Source organism: Oncorhynchus mykiss, chromosome 30 (assembly GCF_013265735.2).
Source record: "Oncorhynchus mykiss isolate Arlee chromosome 30, USDA_OmykA_1.1, whole genome shotgun sequence".
Lineage (NCBI taxonomy): Eukaryota > Metazoa > Chordata > Actinopteri > Salmoniformes > Salmonidae > Oncorhynchus > Oncorhynchus mykiss.
Window position 1 is genome coordinate 35,651,046 of NC_050570.1, and position 24,402 is coordinate 35,675,447.

Below are 24,402 nucleotides of genomic sequence, written 5' to 3' on the forward strand. Positions count from 1 at the left end.
TGTGCTTATAACTGGCCAGCAGAATCGGCACGTTCTTTTTCTGATACATTGGTCTCTGTCTGAATCCTGTGAAAAAATACTGCACAGTTAGTGTAACACTCAACATACAGTATATTGGCTGCGAGAATATGTGTGACTGTTTGAATTATGCCAAAATGTAAGCCATTATTTTAACATGCCATAATAATTCTGTTCAGAAAAAAAGCATAAACTGCAACGACAGCTGGGGGAGCAGCATGAGATTAGAAAGGCAGCGCCCCACTGGTGTGTGTGTGTGTGTGTGTGTGTGTGTGTGTGTGTGTGTGTGTGGACTACCTTGCATAACAAACCATAATGCCGTAATTCATTTTGGTAAATTTACTGCAATAAATGTACAGTTCTATATTACAGTATAGTAAAGAGCAATGCATTAAGGGGGCTCAACGGCATTCCGCTACACTGCTGTAAAATTGTACAATATAGTACTGTGCACCTGTTTTGCTGTATGTTTACAGCAGCATACTGTGAATTATGGTGCATTGTGGGAAAATGTTGTGGATGGCGAAAGAATTTCTGGCTCATGAACATATTTTGAGCCGTGCCTTGTAAGAGGCTGTATTTAAGGCCCCTGTCAGTGAGAATGCTGTACCAAATGAATTGATATGTGTTAGTAGTACCTGAACAATTTAAAGTGTACAGGGGACAGATCGGCAGCAAGTCTTAAACCTTTACTGGTGTTATGCCTTGTAATCACGGCCAGTTCAGAAGCCTCTGTTTAGGCCTCTAGAAATGCAAGTGATTTAAAACACGAAATATCCATTATATGCTGTAAAATACAAACACCTAGCAGCCAACCTGCTTGCATCAATCCCATGTAATTACAGTAAAATACAAATATTATGATAACAGTAGCATTTACTTTCTTTACAAGTGGCTAATTTTACAGTATTGTTCTGCTTCATTGCTCTGATACTACAGTAACTTATAGGAAGCTCATGGCAAGTTACTGTGAATATTACAGTAAAGTACTTTGCACTAGCCAGAGATGGGAAAAGATACCTTTTGATGCATCTTGTTACAAAAATACTTTGAAGACCAATGTATCCTTAACTACAACAACTTTATCAGTAACTGTTACATAAATGTTTTACTTGCAATGACTGTGATAGGTTTGTTTTAGTTTAGTGCAGTGGTTCCCAAACTGTGGGGAACTTAGTCCGGCTTTCAACTTACTCTTGAAAGTTGTAATAGTAGAATGCGCAAGGTGCCATTTCAAAATTGGGTATTGCATCATCCGCTTTCCACTTGTCATGTCAGTCATAACTTGTCAGAAATGTCCAGATCAACTAGCCCAATGTTTTTAAGCCCATATATTTTGTTGTAATGTTTGAGTCACTCAAAAATTACATGAATACACATTAGACCATTTTAAGAAAATTATCTTTAAAAATTAAAAAAAAAAAATCTCTGCACCCCATTACAAAAAGTGTAGAATGTCAGGAAATAAGCTTTAAACCTGTAACATTTTCTCTCCGCCAACAAGAGGGGTGTGAACAGTTTGTGTCACGAACAGTGCTTGTGCCCATAGAAATAGATGTGTTCCCCAATGCTGGAAGTACACTGACTGTAAGTCACTCTGGGCAAGAGCGTCTGCTAAATGACCAAAATGTAAATGTTAAAAAAAAAATTAACACTTGAAAAGCACACTGCTGGGTATTATTCTAATGAGGTCCACCTTCAAACTATTTTTATTTTGATCAATTTTGGCCTTGTTTGGCACTAGCTGCCTGCACTGTAAATCTAACAGTTTACTAACCACTGTGCTTACAGTAATGCAATGTCAATTATACAAATAGAGCACGTTGCTCTAGTCAGGTGTTACAGTAATATGCTGTAAATGTGTGTTTCAGTAAAGGTCCTGTAAATCTACAGTAATTTACTGACTTCTGTGCTGCCAGTACTGTATATTTACAGTAACCTACTGGCTACTGTGTTGCCAGTAATTTACTGTAAAAATTACATTAAATGTTTTACAGTGTAGATATTATACCATAACAATGGTATAACATTATATTAGATATCTTATTCAATTTTGGATCATTATTCAATTCAAGTGACATTGTTAGCAAGAACTCCAGTATCTGCCATCAAACTGAATCTGCAGGGAATTTTCAGTCAACACTTTCACAGCTGTTCTCTACATTTTTGATGAACAAGACTGATCTTGTGTAAATTTTCTGTAGCAGTATTTGGTATTTTTTTTATTTCAAATCATTTATAAAAAGGCTTAAGGGGACAATTATGCTCGAGTCTGTCTGGTCTTGCTGATGTCTAACATGCACACACGCGCACATACACACACACACACACACGCACACAATGTAATAATACCACTGTTTAAACTTTAAAGAAGAGCCTGGACATAGCTCCAGTCTCCTGTGTTATCGTTGGCCCCACTGATCCGGTTGGCGATAATATACAGCTGCAGCTGACCTACAGCATTCATGCTGATCCCCTGTTACATAACCATAATATAACTAGCATACACCATGCACCTGGCTCTCATGCTTCATGGAACCTATGTGCTATAACTGCTGATCCCGTTACATAATATAACCATCAACCAGTACAGCCCCTAGCTGCCCATCATATACTGTAGCATATAGCCACCTAGCACTGCCTTCTGCCTCGTGCCTCATAGTACCTACATTTGTCAACATAATGGAGTCGTACTGTTCCTGCTAGGGGGTGAGCTGGTGAGACCGTGATCTATTCCACAACTGAAGGTTGTAGCTTTAGGACATAAGAGTGCGGCTACTGTGGGGCAGGGGGAGTGCTTAAGGGGCAAGCAGAGAGGTAGAATACAAGGGATAAATCTAAGTGGTTAGATCTTAGGGCGGTAGATTTTAGGGTTAGGGGAGAGGTAGAAAGCAAGGCCTAGGGCTTCGGGGTTAGGGTTTAGGGAACGTGCCAAACTCATTCCACGGGGGGCAGAGTGTCTGCGTGTTTTCGCTCCTCCCTTAGACTTGATTGGTGAATTAAGGTCACTGATTAGGAAGGAACTCCCCTCACCTGGTTGTCTAGGTCTTAACTGAAAGGAAAAAACAAAAACCAGCAAACACTAGGCCCTCCATGGAATGAGTTTGATCCCCCTGGTTTAGGGCTTAGGGTTAAAGGTTAGATATGGTTCTCACCAGAAGATGTCTGCTTGAACTTCTCGCTCTTCTTCTTCCTCCATTTCCACGGCTTGAAGAGACGCCCTAGGGTGGCAAACTTGCTCCGCCTCCGAATGGGAGGGGTGTGTGTGCCAGGGACCAGCGAATCAGATCGCATCGCCGCTATTCGCTCCACCTCCTCAACTGGAAGAGAGGAGAAGAGAAGAGGAGAGAAGAGGAGAGAAACCAGTCACATAATCCATAAAACAATATGATTCAAAGTATGTGGAACTCAGAGGAGCAATTGAAAGAATCATTGTAATTAATACATAAAGACACAATGGAATTAGACATCATTACACAATAAATTATGAATAGGGAATGTTTACAGATGAGGTTCACATTTTTCTCAATATGATGTACATACACAGCCCAGTTTGGTGCCATTCAAACTTCTCAATCTCTCTTTTTTTTTTTCATCTCTCTTCACTCATCTCTCCATCTCTGCTGTGTAAGGGAGACGTCAGACTGTTCTAAAGTAAATACAGTTGAGTCCTTACTCAATTTTTCCATCTCTAAACTCCACTCACCTCTAAACTCCCAACAGGCTGCAATTTTTGTTCTCGTTCAAATTCAAATAAAAATACTGACTGTCTCGCTCTTACACACACACACACACACACGCGTACACACACACACACGCACACACACAGCTCACCTCTTAGTCTGCACAAGCAGTAAGAGTGTGTAAGTGAGTGTTATATGCCTTTATGGCACTGCCCCCTGACCTCACATTCGCACCACATCATGATGAAGGTGTGAGTGTTCTTAGTGATATGTGCACATTGAGTGAATCTGGTCATACTGTGTATAATAGGAGAGAAGGAAAAACGAATCCATCCGCTGGAATAGCTTCTGGCAGGGATATAGGAGGGTGGGTCACAGTACAGTAGCAACCTACTACTTTATCTTATCTGCAGTTATAGGTGATTCTAGATCCTTCTCAATCACTATGGATATTCCGGATTGGGGCTACTTGATAAAACCACATATCAACATTATTTCAGTTGACTAGCATGTCTGTTATCTTGGTGAATCAATGTGCCCTGTGTTTGTATAGCCTACAAAGTACAATCTCAGTGAACTATTCAAAGTGGTGCTGTCTGTCTGCTTTGATGATACAGTAGAATTGCGTCACGCGGAGTGGATACATTGTTGCATGTTAGAATAGTAACAGCATACATGTAAAAACCCAGCAGAAGTATAAACAGACTATTAAAATGCTATAGCCTACATCCAATAACGTATCAAAAACAACCAATACACTCATACAGCCACATAAATATTCTGACTCCGAGTTGTGCTATTAGGATTGGGAAAAGTCTCAGCAGCCCCGTCCATCAAGAAAAACTGCCCGCGATGGGGCATATTTTTACAAGCAGTGTGCAAGTCAAGGGAGCGGTCGATTTGGAGGAGCGGCGCCAACATGAAATGGAGATCAAAACATCTCCCTCTTGCTGCTGCTGTGAAAACCTCAACACTATTCTCCCTCCACTCACCGTCCTGAGGGTCAGCGCCACGGCAGTTGCTGCATATGTGCTTGATCTCCTTCCCGATCTGGCAGTGGATTATGAAAGGCATATTGTTGTTGTTGTTTGCCACGGGTTGCTGCGGTAGCTGCTGCTGTTGCTTGCCACTGTCGTTGCGGTTCTTGGACTTCATCCGAGGCAGGCAAAATGCTCTCCTCTTCCGCGGCTTCTCCTCGGTAAGGGCTGGGAGTGGGGAGAGAGCGTCGTTACTAGATCCAGAGGAGTACCAGGGGCTCATACCGGCGTTTGCAGGACCCGCCATGGTTAGGCAATGAACGGCTGTGGGGTGGACCCGCTGATCCTGATTCCCTCTAGCTCTCAGAGATGGAGGCAGGGGAGTTTGAAACGGCCTCTCCCTTCTGCACTAGCGCAGGAGACATAAGATAGTAGCTGTCCAATTCGGCCAATCCTTTTGCGCACGGGGGCCAACGACGTCAGAGTTAGGGCTGCGAGATTTGTCCATCTGTATTATCGGTAGCTACATGGCTATGTTCTGTTCATATCCAGTAATTCAATGTTATTTTCCGTTTCTTTACGGGTCCAATCCATAGAGATCCTATTAAATTACTTATTTAGTTTGTTTGCCTTAAATTACTTATATAGTTTGAAATTAATTATTTCGTATTCTAATTCCTAATTTTATGGTCCAATCCCTGTTTATGAATCCCCTACGTCATGACATTTGAAACTGCCTCTCAACTGTATGGGCGTGCTGACCGTCTATTTAATCTCCACCCACTACGGAGAACTGACTTTATTCTGTTGCTACAGCCTACACACAATACTTAATATGAACATCACTATGAACGCAAAAAACCCTGATATTAAATAACATCTGAACAACAGTGGAGGTATACCTATAAAGCCATCAACATAACATATATATTCTATAGGCCTACACCCAATCTTTCACTGCACAAACACATACTGTAGGCCTATTCACTACACTAGTGCAGGGGCCTGAACTGCCAAAGAAGCAGTTTTTCCATTTCCAGTGTTTATCCAGATTCCTCTACTCCTAAACAAACAAACAAACAAGCACACACACACACACACACACACACACACACACACACACTAAATAGCTTTACAGCCCAGTAGGGAGCTAGAAATACTATACTGCCAAGCTAATGAGATTGTGTGTGTGCGTGTGTGTGCGTTTGCTAATGTAAATCTCAAAACCCTCCTCCAGGCATGTCGCCTTCCCAGCATGCAGTACTGCTATCACAGCTCCACACTTACAGTGGAGTGGGGATTATCACTGCTCAGTGTGTGTGTGGGGGGGTGGGGGTGCATTCTGTCTGGCTACATCACCGCCTGGTATGGAAACTCCGGTGAACACATGTCCCGGATTGTGTGGGACAGTACCACAATTTGGCCCTTTGTCCCGCAACCAAACAATCACAGTAGCTGGGGTACAAAGGAGCAAAAACATAAATACCAATATGGGGATGAGGTTGTCGGGTGGGCTGTGTACAGGTGCAGTGACCGGTAAGCTGCTCTGACAGCTGATGCTTAAAGTTAGTGAGGGAGATATAAGTCTCCAGCTTCAGTGATTTTTGCAATTCGTTCCAGTCATTGGCAGCAGAGAACTGGAAGGAAAGGCAGCCAAAGGAGATGTTGGCTTTGGGGATGACCAGTGAAATATACCTGCTGGAGCGCGTGCTACGGGTGGGTGTTGCTATGGAGACCAGTGAGCTTAGAATGTGGGGCTTTACCTAGCAAAGACTTATAGATGACATGGAGCCAGTGGGTTTGGCGACAAATATGTGGCGAGGGCCAGCCAACAAGGGCATACAGGTCGCAGTGGTGGGTAGTATATGGAGATTTGGTGACAAAACAGAAAGGAACTGTGATAGACTACATCCAATGAGCTGAGTAGAGTGTTGGAAGCTATTTTGTAAATGACAGCACCGAAGTCAAAGATCAGTAGGATAGTCCGTTTTATGAGGGTATGTTTGGCAGCATGAGTGAAGGAGGCTTTGTTGAGAAATAGATGGCCGATTCTATATTTAATTTTGGATTGGAGATGCTTAATGTGAGTCTGGAAGGAGAGTTTACAGTCTAACCAGACACCTAGGTATTTGCAGTTGTCCACATATTCTCAGTCAGAACCGTCCAGGGTAGTGATGCTAGTCGGGCGGGCGGGTGCGGGCAGCGATCGGTTGAAGAGCATGCATTTAGTTTTATTAGCATTTAAGAGCAGCTGGAGGCCACGGAAGAAGTGTTGTATGGCATTGAAGCTCGGTTGGAGGTTTGTTAACACAGTGTCCAAAGAAGGGCCAGATGTATACAGAATGGTGTCGTCTGCATAGAGGTGGATCAGAGAATCACCAGCAGCAAGAGCGACATCATTGATATACAGTGCCTTGCGAAAGTATTCGGCCCCCTTGAACTTTGCGACCTTTTGCCACATTTCAGGCTTCAAACATAAAGATATAAAACTGTATTTTTTTTTGAAGAATCAACAACAAGTGGGACACAATCATGAAGTGGAACGACATTTATTGGATATTTCAAACTTTTTTAACAAATCAAAAACAGAAAAATTGGGCGTGCAAAATTATTCAGCCCCTTTACTTTCAGTGCAGCAAACTCTCTCCAGAAGTTGCGTTGTGCAGACCTCACTACCCTCTGGAGAGCCTTACGGTTGTGGGCGGAGCAGTTGCCGTACCAGGCGGTGATACAGCCCGACAGGATGCTCTTGGTTGTGCATCTGTAAAAGTTTGTGAGTGCTTTTGGTGACAAGCCAAATTTCTTCAGCCTCCTGAGGTTGAAGAGGCGCTGCTGCGCCTTCTTCACAACGCTGTCTGTGTGGGTGGACCAATTTGGTTTGTCCGTGATGTGTGCGCTGAGGAACTTAAAACTTACTACCCTCTTCACTACTGTCCCGTCAATGTGGATAGGGGGGTGCTCCTTCTGCTGTTTCCTGAAGTCCACGATCATCTCCTTTGTTTTGTTGAGTGTGAGGTTATTTTCCTGACACTACACTCCGAGGGCCCACACCTCCTCCCTGTAGGCCGTCTCATCGTTGTTGGTAATCAAGCCTACCACTATGGTGTCGTCTGCAAACTTTATGACTGAGTTGGAGGCGTGCATGGCCACGCAGTCGTGGGTGAACAGGGAGTACAGGAGAGGACTCAGAACGCACCCTTGTGGGGCCCCAGTGTTGAGGATCAGCGGGGTGGAAATGTTGTCACCTACCCTCACCACCTGAGGGCGGCCCGTCAGGAAGTCCAGTACCTAGTTGCACAGGGCGGGTCGAGACCCAGGGTCTCGAACTAGAAGATGAGTTTGGAGGGTACTATGTTGTTAAATGCTGAGCTGTAGTCGATGAACAGCATTCTCACATAGGTAGTCCTCTTGTCCAGATGGGTTAGGGCAGTGTGAAGTGTGGTTGCGATTGCGTCGTCTGTGGACCAATTGGGGCGGTAAGCAAATTGGAGTGGGTCTAGGGTGTCAGGTAGGTTGGAGGTGATATAGTCCTTGACTAGTCTCTCAAAGCACTTCATGATGACGGAAATGAGTGCTACGGGGTGGTAGTCATTTAGCTCAGTTACCTTAGCTTTCTTGGGAACAGGAACAATGGTGGCCTTCTTGAAGCATGTGGGAACAGCAGACTGGGATAAAGATGGATTGAATATGTCCGTAAACACACCAGCCACCTGGTCTGCGCATGCTCTGAGGGCGCGGCTGGGGATGCCGTCTGGGCCTGCAGCCTTGCGAGGGTTAACACATTTAAAAATTTGACTCACGTCGGCTGCAGTGAAGGAGAGTCCGCAGGTTTTGGTGGCGGGCCGTGTCAGTGGCACTGTATTGTCCTCAAAGCGAGCAAAGAAGTTATTTAGTCTCTCTGGGAGCAAGACATCCTGGTCCGCGATGAGGCTGGTTTTCTTTTTGTAATCTGTGATTGATTGTAGACCCTGCCACATACCTCTTGTGTCTGAGCCATTTAATTGTGACTCTACTTTGTCTCTATACTGACGCTTAGCTTGTTTGATTGCCCTGCGGAGGGAATAGCTATACTGTTTGTATTCGGTCATGTTTCCAGTCACCTTGCCCTGGTTAAAAGCAATGGTTCGCGCTTTCAGTTTGGGAAGGTTTTAATAGTTACTCTCGCTCACCGAATCAGCGTATTCATCAATGTTGTGGTTTGACGCAATGCGGAACATATCCCAATCCACGTGATCAAACCAATCATGAAGCGTGGAATCAGATTGGTCAGATCAGCGTTGAACAGACCTGAGCATGGGAGCTTCCTGTTTATTCTCTGTCTATAGGCCGGAAGCAACAAAATGGAGTCGTGGTCAGCTTTTCCGTAAGGAGGGTGGGGGAGGGCCTTATATGCGTCGCGGAAGTTAGAATAACAATGATTCAGGGTTTTACCAGCCCTGGTAGCACAATCGATATGCTGATAGAATTTAGGGAGTCTTGTTTTCAGATTAGCCTTGTTAAAAAATGTTAAAATACCCAGCTACAATGAATGCAGCCTCAGGATATGTGGTTTCCAGTTCACATAGAGTCAAATAAAGTTTGTTCAGGGCCATCGATGTGTCTGCATTGGGGGGGAATATACGCGGCTGTGATTATAATCGAAAAAGTAATTGGGGTTGCAACAATTTCGGCGGATCATTTTAGAAAGAAAGGGACCAGAATGTCTAGCTGATTTGTAGGGGTCCAGATTTTACAACTCTTTCAGCTATCACCAGCTATCTGGATTTGGATGGAGAAGCAGGAGGAGGGGGGCTAGTGCAAGTCGTTACGGGGGGATGCAGAGCTGTTGGCCGGGGAAGGGGTAGCCAGGTGGAAAGCATGGCCAGTCGTAGAAAAATGCTTGTTGGAATTCTCGATTATCATAGATTTATCGGTGGTGACAACCTCAGTGCAGTGGACAGCTGGGAGGAGGTGCTCTTATTCTCCATGGACTTTACGGTGTCCCAACACTTTTTGGAATTAGTGCTAAAGGATGCAATTTTCTTTTCGATGCTAATGCAGTACGCCACAGGATGATTTTGTGCTGGTCAAGGGCAGTCAAGTCTGGAGTGAACCATGGGATATATCTGTTCTTAGTTCAAACATTTTTAAATTGTTTTGGTGCTGGTCAAGGTCAGTCAAGTCTGGAGTGAACCAAGGGATATATCTGTTCTTAGTTTAAACATTTTTTAATGGGGCATGCTTATTTAAGATGGTGAGGAAAGCACTTTCAAAGAACAACCAGGCATCCTTTACTGACAGGATGAAGTCAATATCCTTCCAGGATACCCAGGCCAGGTCGATTAGAAAGGCCCTCTCGCTGAAGTGTTTTAGGGCGCATTTGACAGTGATGAGGGATGGTCGATGGACCGTGGACCCATTACGGACGCAGTCAATGAGGCAGTGATCGCTGAGATCTTGGTTGAAGACATCAGAGGTGTATTTAGAGGGCAAGTTGGTCAGGATGATATCTTTGAGGGTGCCCATGTTTACAGATTTAGGGTTGTACCTGGTAGGTTCCTTGATCATTTGTGTGAGATTGAAGGCATCTAGCTTAGATTGTAGGACGGCCGGAGTGCTAAGCATATCCCCGTTTAGGTCACCTAACAGTACGAACTCTGAAGATAGATTGGGGGCAATCAATTCACATATGGTGTCCAGGGCACAGCTGGGGTCTGAGGGTGGTATATAACAAGCGGCAACAGTGAGAGACTTATTTCTGGAAAGGTGGATGTTTAAAAGTAGAAATTCAAACTGTTTGGGCACAGACCTGGATAGTATGACCTCTGCAGGCTCTCTCTGTAATATATTGCAACACCACCCCCTATGGTAGCTCTATCTTGATGGAAAATGTTGTAGTTGGTGATGGAAATTTCAGAATTTTTGGTGACCTCCCATGCCAGGATTCAGACACGGCTAGGACATCAGGGTTGGCGGGGTGTGCTCAGGCAGTGAATAAAACACACTTAGGGAGGAGGCTTCTGATGTTAACATGCATAAAACCAAGGCTTTTACGGTTACAGAAGTCAACAAATGAGAGCGCCTGGGGAACAGGTGTAGTACTGGGGGCTACCGGGCCTGGGTTAACCTTTACATCATCAGAGGAACAGAGGATGAGTAGGATGAGGGTACGGCTAAAGGCTATAAGTACTGGCCGTCTAGTGCGTTGGGAAAAGATAATAAAAGGAGCAGATTTCTGCGCGTGGTAGAATAGATTCAGGGCATAATGTACAGACAAGGGTATGGTAGGATGTGAGTACAGTGGAGAAAAACCTAGGCGTTGAGTGACGATGAGAGAGGTTGCGTCTCTGGAGGCATCAGTTATACCAGGTGAGGTCTCCGCATGTATGGGGGACAAAATAGCTATCTAAGGCATGTTGAGCGGGACTGGGGGTTCTACAGTGAAATTAAACAATAAGAACTAGCCAAGACAGCAGTAGACAAGGCATATTGACATTCAATAAAGGCATAAACCAGTCACAGGTGTTGATTGGGAGAGCTAAGACAACAACGGTAAATAGCAATGAATGGGCAGAGAGGGTCAGTTAGGTACACACAGGACCTGAGTTCGAGGCTGGGGCCGACAGATAAACAAAATGAGATACCGTGTCAGTGAACAGTCCAGCATGCATCAGCTGTGTAGCCGAGTGATCATAGGGCCCAATGAGCAGCAATAGGTGACTCAGGGAGGCGATCGGTAGTCGCTACTACGCTAGATGAGCGGGAGACACAGCGTTCAGAAAGTTAGTGGACCGGGGCTAGCAGATGGGTTTTCGGCAACATCGCAATGGGAAAGCCTGTTGAAACTACACCGGACGATTACGGTCGGCAGACCAGTCATGATGGATCGGCGGGGCACCGCGTCGACAATAAAGGGTCCAGGCCAATTGGCAAGAGGTATTGTAGCCCAAGAATTAGCTGGTATACTTCGTCGGCTAGCCGGGAGATGGGCCTAGCTCGAGGCTAGCTCAAGGCCAACTGGTGCTTGCTTTGGGACAGAGGCGTTAGCCAACAATAGCCACTCGGTTGCAGCTAGCTAGCTGCGATGATTTGGTGTAATGGTCCAGAGCTTGCGGCAGGAATCCAGTGATGTGGTAGAGAAAAGCAGTCCGATAAGCTCTGGGTTGATATCGCGCTGTGCAGACTGGCAGGTATTGTCCAAGCTAAAGCTGGCTGGTGTCCGGGCTAAAGGTTGAAGACCGCTAGCAGTGGCTAACAATGATTAATAGCTAGTAGCTAGTTAGCTGGCTAGCTTCTGATGGAGGTTCCAGTTATAAGGTATAAAAATAGCAGATCCGTATCACATTGGGTGAGGCGGGTTGCAGGAAAGTATAGTTAGTTCGTAGATGGAAAGTGAGATTAAAATATATATGAAAAAAAAAACAGATAACAGACTATTTACATGGGACACGTGCCAGTCTCAAATCTCTTGAAGACTGAAACAGGATTCCCTCAAGAATTTCCCTGTATTTAGCACCATCCATCATTCCTTCAATTCTGACAAGTTCCCCAGTCCCTGCTGATGAAAAACATCCACACAGCATGATGCTGCCACCACCATGCTTCACTGTGGGGATGGTGTTCCTCTCTCGGTGAGAGGCGTTGGGTTTGCGCCAAACATAGCGTTTTCCTTGATGGCCAAAAAGCTACATTTTAGTCTCATCTAACCAGAGTACCTTCTTCCATATGTTTGGGGAGTCTTCCACATGCCTTTTGTGTTTGCTTATTTTTTTCTTTAAAGCAATGACTTTTTTCTAGCCACTCTTCCGTAAAGCCCAGCTCTGTGGAGTGTTCGGCTTAAAGTGGTCCCCTGGACAGATACTCCAATCTCCTCTGCGGAGCTTTGTAGCTCCTTCAGGGTTATCTTTGGTCTCTTTGTTGCCTCTCTGATTAATGCCCTCCTTGCCTGGTCCGTGAGTTTTGGTGAACCTGGCAGGTTTGCTGTGTTGACATATTCTTTCCATTTTTTAATAATAGATTTAATGGTGCTCCGTGGGATGTTCAAAGTTTTGGATGTTTTTTTTATAACCCAACCCTGATCTGTATTTCTCCACAACTCTGTCCCTGATCTGTTTGGAAAGCTCCTTGGTCTTCATGGTGCCGCTTGCTTAGTGGTGTTGCAGACTCTGGGGCCATTCAGAACATGTGTAGAGCTACTGAGATCATGTGACAGATCACGTGACACTTAGATTGCACACAGGTGGACTTTATTTAACTATTTATGTGACTTCTGAAGGTACTTGGTTGCACCAGATCTTAATTAGGGGCTTCATAGCAAAGCACTTATCCGTTTACATTTTTTCATCAAATTTTTTCAACAAGTAATTTTTTTCATTTCACTTCACCAATTTGGACTATTTTGTGTATGTCTATTACATGAAATCCAAATAAAAATCTATTTAAATTACAGGTTGTAATGCAAGAAAATAGGAAAAATGACATGGGGGGTGAATACTTTTGCAAGGCACTGTATATCATAATGTACTGGTGCGCTTCAATTAGCTCATTCTGTGCAGTGGGAGGGGGATTTTTATTTTATTCATGCAGGCTACACTGTCCCGCAAATGTCCCTCAAAATCATCCCGTTGTCCCACATTTTAGTATTTTAAATGTGGTCACCGTAATGGCAACTGCACCGCCCTGAGCTGCAAGGCTCTACAGAGGTTGGTTAAGACTGCCCAGTCCATCACTGGGGGTGAGCTCCCAACCCTGCAGGGCAGCTACACCAGGCAGTGTCTGAGGAAGGCCCGGGAAGATTGCCAAGGACTCCAGCTACCCAAGCCACGGACTGCTCTCTCAGTTACCTTCTGGCAGGCTGTACCGGAGCATCAGATCTCGGACTCAGCTTCTACCTCCAGGCAATAAGACTGTTGTACAGCTAACACTAAGCTGTCTACCTGCACAAACCTGCATTCACCTTCAGAGTATTTGTACTGGCTCACTTCAATCCTGCACCTTAAGAGACTATTCACACACACACACACACACACACACACACACACACACACACACACACACACACACACACACACACACACACACACACACACACACACACACACACAATAATAATAAATAGTAGCAGCAATGATGATGATGATGACACACACACAGTCATCATCGCTGCTACTACTTATTACTAAGCTGCTCAACCATGTCACTATTCACTATTGGCACATTTCATAGTTTATACCGTATATTATTTTTGTGCATATCCAAATCATGACTGTTTCTCCTCTTTTTTTACGACCTTTTATTACTTATTTGTGTATATCTTTCATCATGTGTACTGCACTGTTGAGGAGAGCTTGCAAGTAAGCAATTCACTGTACTGTTTACAGCCTGTATCCTGTGCACGTGACCAATACTTAAAAAAAAAAAAATATTTCACCTTTATTTAACCAGGTAAGCTAGTTGAGAACAAGTTCTCATTTACAACTGCGACCTGGCCAAGATAACGCAAAGCAGTGTGACACAAACAACAACACAGAGTTACACATGGAATAAACAAGTGTACAGTCAATAACACAATAGAAAAAAAGAAAGTCTATATACAGACCCATAACGGATGCAGGCAATGAGGCAGTGATCGCTGAGATCCTGATTGAAGACAGCAGAGGTGTATTTGGAGGGTAAATTGGTCAGGATGATATCTATGAGGGTGCCCATGTTTATGGATTTAGGGTTGTACCTGGTGGGTTCCTTGATCATTTGTGTGAGATTGAGGGCATCTAGCTTAGATTGCCAGGGTATTAAGCATATCGGCTTAGACTGCAGGGGTGTTAAGCATATCCCAGTTTAAGTGTTGTAGTTGGGGATGGAAATCTCCAAATTTGTGGTGGCCTTTCTTAGCCAGGATTCAGACACGGCTAGGACATCAGGGTTGGCGGAGTCTGCTAAAGCAGTGAGTAAAACAAACTTAGGGAGGAGGCTTCTGATGTTAACATGCATGAAACCAAAGCTTTTTCGGTTACAGAAGTCAACAAATGAGAGCACGTAGGGACGCGCAGGTCCTGGGTTAACCTCCACATCACCCGAGGAACAGAGGAGGAGTAGGATGAAGGTACGGCTAAAGGCTATAAGAACTGGTCATCTAGTGGGTTGGGGACAGAGAATAAAAGGAGCAGATTTCTGAGCATGGTAGAATATATTCTGGGCATAATGTACAGACAGGGGTGTGTGGGGTGCGGGTACAGTGGAGGTAAACCCAGGCACCAAGTGATGATAAGAGAGGTTGCATCTCTGGAAGGGCTGGATATGCTGGGTGAGGTCATCACATGTGTGGGAGGTGGGACAAAGGAGGTATCTGAGGCATGTTGAGTGGGACTAGGGGCTCCGCAGTAAACTAAGACAATAATAACTATCCTAAACAACAGTGTGCAAGGCATATTGACATTTGAGAGAGACATAAAGTGAGGCATAAAGTAATCACAGGTGTTGATTGGGAGAGCTAGCGTAGGCAACAACGGGTAAGACAACAACAACAGGTAAAATGCCGATGAATGGGCAGAGAGGGTCGGTTAACTACACACAGGGCCTGAGTTGGGGCAGACAGATAAACAAAAATAAACAAAATGGAGTACCGTGAACACATTGTTCTGATTTTATTTAGGAGTGAGGAAGATAGAGAGAGGAAGATAGGAGTGTAGGGAGAAAATGCGATTCTGCTGCAATATCATTCATGATTCATCCTTCAATCCTTCTCTATATTCCTTGTTAACAGAAGATGGAGAGAAGGAAGAGGAGGGTGCAACGTGGATGATTCATCAGCTATTTCTATAGCGAATGCCATCTGAACAAAGGTAATAATTGCAGTGTATACATCTAATACATATCACTATACGAGAAAATATGGTCTTATCTGACTCACACCATGGCAGGTTGTCATGCTGTAGACCTGGTTGACCTGGTTGAGCTTAAATCATAATAGTGATAGGTGGACAATTGCCAGTTCATTCATGCAGCGTTACTGCCCCCTGCTGACAGCAATAGAAATCACTTATTGCAGCAGTAGCTTCCTGTTATAAAAAGCAGGTGGCGATAGTTGATAGTAAATGGAGGACAGTCACAGTAGTGGCTCGTTCTGCAGTAGATTCATTCAGAGGTAACAACACACAGACAATGCTGCCTATCTAACACACATGAACACGCGAACAAGCACATACACACACACACGCTCTCACACTCAATTCAATTCAAAGGGATTTACTGGCATGGGAAACATATGTTTACATTGCCAATGCACTCCCTCTTACCTCTCTATCTCCCCCACCCCAACCCAGTCATGGTTTTGAGTGTAGCAGTCAGGGGTGCACAGCCAGAGAGGAGAGAAAAGTCATCAAAGCTGACTCACTCTGTAATCACTCATGTAAACAGTCAAGATGGGGCAATTAAACAGAGGACACTGTTTAAACCATGTGTGTGCGTGTGTGCTTGCATGACAGCAAGCATGTTGCAAGTATATGTGTTATGTGTGTCTGTGTGTGTGTGCCCACATGCTTGTATGACATTTAGCACAGTGTGAGCAAGTATGTGCTCTGTGTGTGCGTGCATGTCCGTGTGTGTGTGTGATGACATAACAACATGGTAAAAAGTCCCCCCTCCTGGCTGATGCTGACTGGCTGTTGAAGCACTGTGAGTCATAGAGCCTTTAACTCAGCCAGTGATGAACAGCGAACATTATCCTCTGTACTTTAATATCGTTGTAGCCTCTTTACCACTGCAGCAGTCAATACCACTTGGTTAGGGCTATATGACATCATCATCATCATCATCTCTGCAATTCCTCGACTATCAATTGCTCAGGATAACATCAGGGCATGGACTGCTCAGAGCTCAGTGGTATTACTGGCACCTACTGGCAGAGTGGTAGAGAAGAGTAGAGATTTGGTAAAACATGTACAGTATCCAGCATGGCTCAACAATAATACGGTCTGTTTATATATTTAACTTGATCCAACGATTTGCTGACTGGTTATGAACTTTGTTATTTCAAATGTGACACAGATAGGACAAGGAAATTGACCTGACCTTCATGTAGGTTTTTCAACATTTTATCCCAAATGAAACAGAGTACCACACAATATAATACCATCCTGGCTCATCAGTCATATCGTTCCCATAGAAATAGAGTCATCTGACCTGCATTATGCGTAGGCATATTCCGGCGCTATAGGACCATTTATCCTCTATTGACTAACCTACATCATAACTATGAACGGAGGCAGGAGGTCTGTCTTATCGATATGCTCCCGTCATGAATGTTAGAGCCAAGTTCATTATTATTTTTTTTTACCAATGACCAAGTGAGGGGGAACTGACATACTTCCAGTGGAAGCAATTAAACGTCTAGCTTGTAATAGGCAGAGGTCAACCATTTTATTTTCTCTCCCATGTAAAGTGATATTCCCTGGGTAAAGATTTAGGATGCAAAGTTAAGGATTAATGGTACTGGAGTAGAGGTAATCTCAGAGATATAGCACAGTACTGAGCTCCAAAACTTTTGTATCTCAGCACATTCACACAGGCATTGATACAAGGTGCCTAAATGCGTGTTACATTTAAACACACAGGTCTAGGATATTAGGGTCAAACTTGTGGAGCTTAACAGGGGTGATTTATGTCCTCATTATCCAATTGTATTGCAACAATCTCAGGCGGGTGTTTATTGTCTGTATCTGAGCTCTAGAGCATATCATAACCCAGTTCTCTGCCGAAATATCTTCCTGCATATCTTGTATCCACTGAAGTCTCTTACTATCAGAGTTGTCTTTATGTGTAGCTACCATTTCCCATACAATGACGTCATTTGACCTTTCCCATAACACACATTGACAGAGAGCGTTTCTCTAGTGGTCAAAGGAGGATGTAGGGAAGATTGTTTTAGACTGGAAAGAATAAAGCTTCTCAATTGTAAGTATCTGAAAAAATTATTTTTGTGGTAAGTTAAATCTTCCCTTTAGTTCTTCAAATGAAATGGGCCCTTTTTTCATTGTATAAGTCCATTCATTTAACATTACCCTTTCTTGCCCATTCTTTAAACCCCAAGTCATTTTTTTTACCAGGGGTGAAATTGTCATTGTCCCAAATTGGAGTAAAACTGGAAAATACAGGGAATTCGCCCAGATATGCTGTAACTTGTGCCATATAGTTAGGGTGTTTTTAACAAAGGGATTAGTCGTATTCTTCTTTAGTTTCTTAAAGGGAGCAGAGTACAAATATCCATCCAAAGTTAAGCCTTTTGTGGACAACATTTCAGTCTACAGCCAGGGTGAGTATGGTTTCTTGGAGAACCAAAACATTGCAGATCTAAGTTGTGCAGCCAGTAATACCACTGTAGGTTTGAAAGTTGCAACTCCCCTCTGTCATAGGGCAAATAAAGAAGAGAAAAGGCTAAGCCTTGGTTTTCTGTTGCTCCAGATAACATTTGAGAGTATCTTTCTGATCTTTGGGGGAAATAAAGTGGTGGAGCCAGAGGAATTGATTGAAATAGATAAAGACATTTGAGTAGAATATTAATCTTAATAATATTTATTCTACCAATAACAGATATAGGCAATGATGTCCATCTATTGGTGGATTCTGTTACACATTACCATGGGTTCATCGTTGAACTCAAGGAGCTAATTTCTGGTGTGATTTTAATACCAAATATGTGAAACCTTGTTCTGTATTCACAAATGGATGTTGTACAACTGGATTCAGTCTCTCTTGCTTGTTGAGGAAGAGGATGGAAGATTTGGTTTTATTAACTTTAAACCTAGAAAACGGACCAAAGTTATTAATTCAATTGGAGAGGGAAGAGATAGAATTCTTTAGATCTGTTAGGAATTAAAGGGTATCATCGGCATACAGGGCCACTCGATGTTCAAAATTGGGTGGGCCCTTACTGCACTTGCAAAGGGTTCTATAGCTAAAAGAAAAAGTATTGGACTGGCCGGATATCCTTGTCTTGTGCCCCGAAAAAGCTTAAAAAGTTGTGAAATGTCACGAATATCACCGAAGGTGTAACCCCTTCCCGTTCGGGTGGCGCTCGGCGGTCGTCGTCGCCGGTCTACTAGCTGCCACCGATCCCTTTTTCCCTTTTCGTTTGGTTTTGTCTAATTGTTTTCACCTGTTCCTTGTTGGGGTTTTTTGGGTTGGTGTTATTTAAGTTCGATTAGCCCGCTTGTGTTTGTGCGGGCTTGTTTCTGTTATGTAGAGGTGTTCGTTATGATTGTGGGTTTTCCGCTGTCCGGTTAGATACCAGTGTGTATTTTAGGTGGAGTGTATTTACGCCTGTGTTCGGCGTCACCTATTTGTACATTTTTTGGTTGGACATTAAAGCGTGTTTTTCCCCCGTATCCTTGGCTCTCTGCGCCTGACTCCACACCCAGTCACTCTTTGAATGTTACATAAAATCAAGTTGTTAGTGGCAACTTCTGCAGTGGGGTCCGTATATAATATCTTAATCCATTTAAAGAAGTAGTTCCCAAACCAAAATCTCTTTTAAGCACTTCAAATAAATAACCACTTAACTCTATCGAATGCCTCCTCTGCATCAAGTGGGAGTATGGCAGTATCAGGGGTACCCTTCACACATGTTTAGTACTCTCCTCACATTGTGAAAACCTTAATGGTTTTTCACGAAGCCATTTTAGTCTTTGTGTATCAGATATGGGAGCACTCTATCCAATCTCCTGGCTAAGGCATTAGCAAATATTTTAGAGTCAGAGTTCAGAAGAGAAATCGGTCTGTAACTTTCACATTCTGTTGGGGATTTATTAGGCTTCAGAATTAGAGTGATTCAAGCAGTCCTTGGAGAGGGGGGAGACAACTTTGCTGAAAGGATTCAGCATACATATTCAAAAGTGGACCAAGAAGTTTGTCCTTAAATATCTTTTAAATATCGATTGGGAGCCCATCAGGACCTGCCGCTTTACCTCCCTTCATATTGAAAATAGCATCAGGTATTTCAACACCATCCAATTTCTTTTGTCTTCTGAAATAAAGGGAAAATCAAGATTCAGAGTTGTAAAGTGTGTTGTATAAGGAAGCAAATGTTTGGGTTATTTCTACAGTATCCATTGATAATTGTCCTTGTAAATTATGAATTGCATTAATGTCTCTGTCTGAATTTAACTTTTTAATGCGCCAGGCCAGCAATTTACCAGGTTTTTCATCTTGATCATAGAAGGACTTTTTTCATACTGAGCTTTAAGAGCAAATACTTCCTTGTTTACTTCTACTGAGTTATCCAAAAAAGCTTTCTGTCCATCTCTCTCCTTTTCCGATTTAATTGATTTGAAACTTGTAAAACATATAATTTGCCCCCTAATATATGCTTTTAAAGACTCCCACCTAGTACTCGCTGACGTTTGGTCAGTGTTCACTGTAAAATAAACATCTATATGCACTCCAATGTAATGTAAGATGTCTGGGTCCTGTAACCATCTGGGATGCAAATGCCATCTAGAGGATCCTTTTACTAGTTTTGCATCCTTATAAAATAATCACACAGGTGTCACTCAGAACAACACTATCATATCCACTTCCTATACGAGAATATGAATTAGTATGATTCAAATGTCGACAAGTAACATGAATACTCCCTTTAACTCGGGTTCTGAGTCCTCCAAGGTTCACATAGATTCAAGTCCTGAATGAAATGCTGTAATTTCTTTCTACTCTGCGAGTGGGAAGTGTCTAAACCAGAGGAGCGATCTAGATGAGGATCAAGAGTGCAATTAAAATCCCCTGCCATTGTGACTTTACCAGGAAGTGAGGCTATCGATAGAAATACATTCCTAAAGAATTTGGGATTATCAACATTAACCAGATTAATACACCCATTCAAAAGAGTTCCCTGTATCAAAATGAATCTATCAGCTGTATCAGTTACAATATGATCTACTTGAAAACGGAAACAGATTTGTGAATTACAACCATAACACCATGAGAATGAGAGGAGAAACTGGATGTTATTACTTGCCCTTGCCATCTCCTGCGTACTTTAAGTAGCTCATCCTTCATCAAGTGAGTTCCACAAAGTCAATTTTTGTTTTGCATTTGGGAGTCATTTAACCAAAGATAAAGCATAAAGGCATATCTAAAATATGTTTAGTATCCACAAGGACCGCATTCATATTTTGTATTGAGGAAAATATGTAAAGAACAGTTGGAACAAACAAACATAAATCTATCCTAACAGTAAAACACTGAACCCCAAATCCCCTGTCTCACTAACGCTTCCCAACGCTTCCTCTCCCACCTCCCCCTAACCGTAGAGTGTAGCCTGGTGGACGACTGATCCATTAATGGGAGCAGTCTAACCTAAGCGACGCTAAACAAAACAGTGTCTCCTGCCTTCTCTCGGCTATTACTCCTCAAAGGCATATCCAGCGAGATGATGTGAAATATCACAACAGTATTCATTTGAAAAATAGCTCCACCTAAAACAGTAACGCTAGCCTGAGACTAATTTTAAAGTTACAGTATGGACAGTCCAAAATAGTTGTAGATGAACAGTTGCTAGTAGCTACAAAGTAACAAAATGGCCCATAAATATAGCGTTAGCGTAGTATACCATGATCAGTTTAGAAACCCCCAAAAATATCAGAGATCAGAAATGAACAGACTGCGTGAGAAAAAGAGATACCGTTGAATATATGCTACCTTTACCCAAAGGTCCTTTGCACATGGTGTCAGGCTTGCACGTGATTGTCAATCATTTTAGTCCAAGGATATGATAGAAACTTAAGTCTTCATATAAAGTAGTCCAAATGCTTCTCGTGGTGCAGGATGTATGAATAAGGTCCCACTGTGCCATGGCTGGCTCACTTGCTAAACATGTGAGGTAACATTAGGCATTTTGAGTCTGTTAACATGGAGTTAAACATCTTTGCAGGCATTTTACAGTGTTTTATGTAATCCAATGGAAGAGAATTATCAAAGTACCAAAAATAAACGTTCAATGGACAGCTATTTCGCTTGTCATATAGAAGAATCTGAGCTAAGTGATGAGCTCATACAGGCTACAAATCATATAAAGAAACTTTGAGTGGCTAGCTCACCATATTATTCACTTAACTGTTATGCTAGCTACAGTACTACAGTAGCAGCTAATACATTAACAAATGTTAGTTAGCTTACCAACAGTCACATAATCCAAGCTGTTGCGAGATGTTCTTCTTGTTTTAGGAAGACTATGTAGATTCATAAATGGATGTAGATACGCCTGAAATTGTCCAAGAAAATTGCTGTTCGTGTTACGAGGATTTAAAATAAGAGATTAAAATAATTTAAAAGAAGTTTCGCCGAAATTGTCAGGAGAGCACTAAAAACACATCCTCTCTCTGTTCAACGCAATAACCCCCCCTCCCTATTAATTCTACTTAATGAGACACTAAACAAAACAAGATCTCCATCTCTCTCTCAGATGCACACACACATAGATAACTTTTTGCTCGTCTATACTGTTTATGTCATCTAGTCTCTGTTCAGGATCTGCTCGCTGACTCAGTGTGGCTTCTCTGAAGTGACAAGCACACCTGCAGCATGACGGAAAAGGGGGTTGTGCTGGGCAGAGTGTGTGTATGTAGTGTGTGTGTAGCTAATGAGGTGTGTGTGTGTGGCTCCATACCTGACAGACACACTCATGCATGAGGTCTATTTGCATCCAGGAGCTCACAGAGAAGGACCATGCCAAACCCCTCTGCCTCCACTGAGCTACTCATCTGTGGTCCCTCTCCCTCTCTCGCTCCCCCACTCTATCACTCCCGCAGTGCGTGTGTACGTGTATATGTGTGCGTGTGTGTGTGTGCTATATCCTCGCTGCTCCTCTCAGCTCGCCTCTCTGTGTGACCGGTCTTGTTAGTGCTGGCTGTGCCAAGCTATGAGTCATCTCAGTTCTCTCTGACCATAGTCAGGGTCAAGACCAAGAAACTATCCTCACATACTGCTGCCTCAGAACAGCTTATCTCATACTCGACTAGATTATTAGATTACTAGATCTATTAGATCTATTAGATTTGTGACTCTTGTAATTAACGCTACATTTCATGGAAAACTGTAATTTATACGGTAATTTCAAGTTACAAATTTCAAGTTTTTTGTTTTTTGCAAATGTATAACAAATAAAAAAAAACTTATATCGCATTTACATTAGTATTCAGATCCTTTCCTCAATACTTTGTTGAAGCACGTTTGGCAGCGATTACAGCCTCTAGTCTTCTTGGGTATGATGCTACAAGCTTGGCACACCTGTATTTAGGGAGTTTCTCCCATTCTTCTTTGCAGATCCTCTTAAGCTCTGTCAGGTTGGATGGGGAGCATCGCTGCACAGCTATTTTCAGGGCTCTCCAGTAATGTTTGATCGTGTTCAAATCCAGACTTTGGCTGGGCCACTCAAGGACATTCAGAGACTTGTCCCAAAGCCACCTCTGCAATGTCTTCGCTGTGCGCTTAGCGTCATTGTCCTATTGGAAGGTGAACCTTCGCCCCAGTCTGAGGTCCTGAGCGCTCTGGAGCAGGTTTCATCAAGGATCTCTCCTTGCTTTGCTCCGTTCATCTTTCCCTCAATCCCGACTAGTCTCCCTGTTCCTGCTACTGAAAAACATCTCCACAGCATGATGCTGCCACCACCATGCTTCACCGTAGATATGGTGCCAGGTTTCCTCCAGATGTGGCATTCAGGCCAAAAGAGTTCAATCTTGGTTTCATCAGACCAGAGAACTTTGGTTCTCATGGTCTGAGAGTCTTTAGGTGCCTTTTGGCAAACTCCAAGCGGGCTGTCATGTGCCTTTTGCTGAGGAGTGGCTTCCGTTTGGCCAGTCTACCATTAAGGCCTGATTGGCAGAGTGCTGCAGAGATGGTTGTCGTTCTGGAAGGTTCTCCCATCCCTACAGAGGAAATCTGGAGCTCTGTCAGAGTGACCATCGGGTTCTTGGTCAACTCCCTGACCACGGCCCTTCTCCTTCGATTGCTCAGTTTGGCAGGGCGGCCTGCTCTAGAAAGGATCTTGGGTGTTCCAAACTTATTCAATTTAAGAATGATGGAGGCCACTGTGTTCTTGGAGACCTTCAATGCTGCAGAAATGTTTTTGTAACCTACACTTCCCCAGATCTGTTCCTCAACACAATCCTGTCTCGTTGCTCTATGGACAATTCCTTCGACCTCATGGCTTGGTTTTTTCTCTGACATGCACTGTCAACTTTTGGACCTTATATAGACAGGTGTGTGCCTTTACAAACCATGTCCAACCATTTGAATTTACCACAGGTGGACTCCAAGTTCTGAAGGATGATCAATGGAAACAGGATACACCTGAGCTCAATTTTGAGTCTCATAGCAAAAGGTCTGAATACTTATGTAAGGTATTTTTTAAATATTTTTTTTATACATTGCAAAAAAATTCTACAAACCTATTTTTGCTTTGTCATTGTGGGGTATTGTGTGTAGATTGATGAGGAAAATGTTTTATTTAATACATTTTAGAATAAGGCTGTAACGTAACAAAATGTGGGAAAAATCAAGCACTGTAGATCCAGTTTCTGTCTACAAGAGGTTTTAGAGACTATGGAGATTGCATGAGGCAGCATAATAGCTAATTATAAACTCCTGCATTGTATTCCTTTAGCTCAATAAGAACAACAAATACCCAGAAGTGGGGAGGAGAAAAGGAGTGGAAATCAATATTCTGTGCTATTCCTCTGATCTCAACTCCTGGA

At 43.1% G+C, this 24,402-nt stretch overlaps 1 protein-coding gene across 2 annotated transcripts in view; it reads right to left on the bottom strand.

The window, feature by feature from the left end:
- Positions 1-24,402, bottom strand: part of phactr1 (phosphatase and actin regulator 1) — a 75,459-nt gene that overhangs the window by 8,649 nt on the left and 42,408 nt on the right. The window contains exons 1-2 of one of the 2 annotated variants that reach the window (XM_021599613.2): positions 4,694-5,187; positions 3,174-3,338 (exon numbers count right to left, since the gene is read on the bottom strand). In XM_021599613.2, coding sequence (XP_021455288.2) covers positions 3,174-3,338; positions 4,694-4,985 — 457 coding nt within the window. In that variant the 5' untranslated portion in view covers positions 4,986-5,187. Of the gene's footprint in view, positions 1-3,173; positions 3,339-4,693; positions 5,188-24,402 lie in introns of those variants that run through there. The other variant, XM_021599614.2, reaches the window with a different exon arrangement.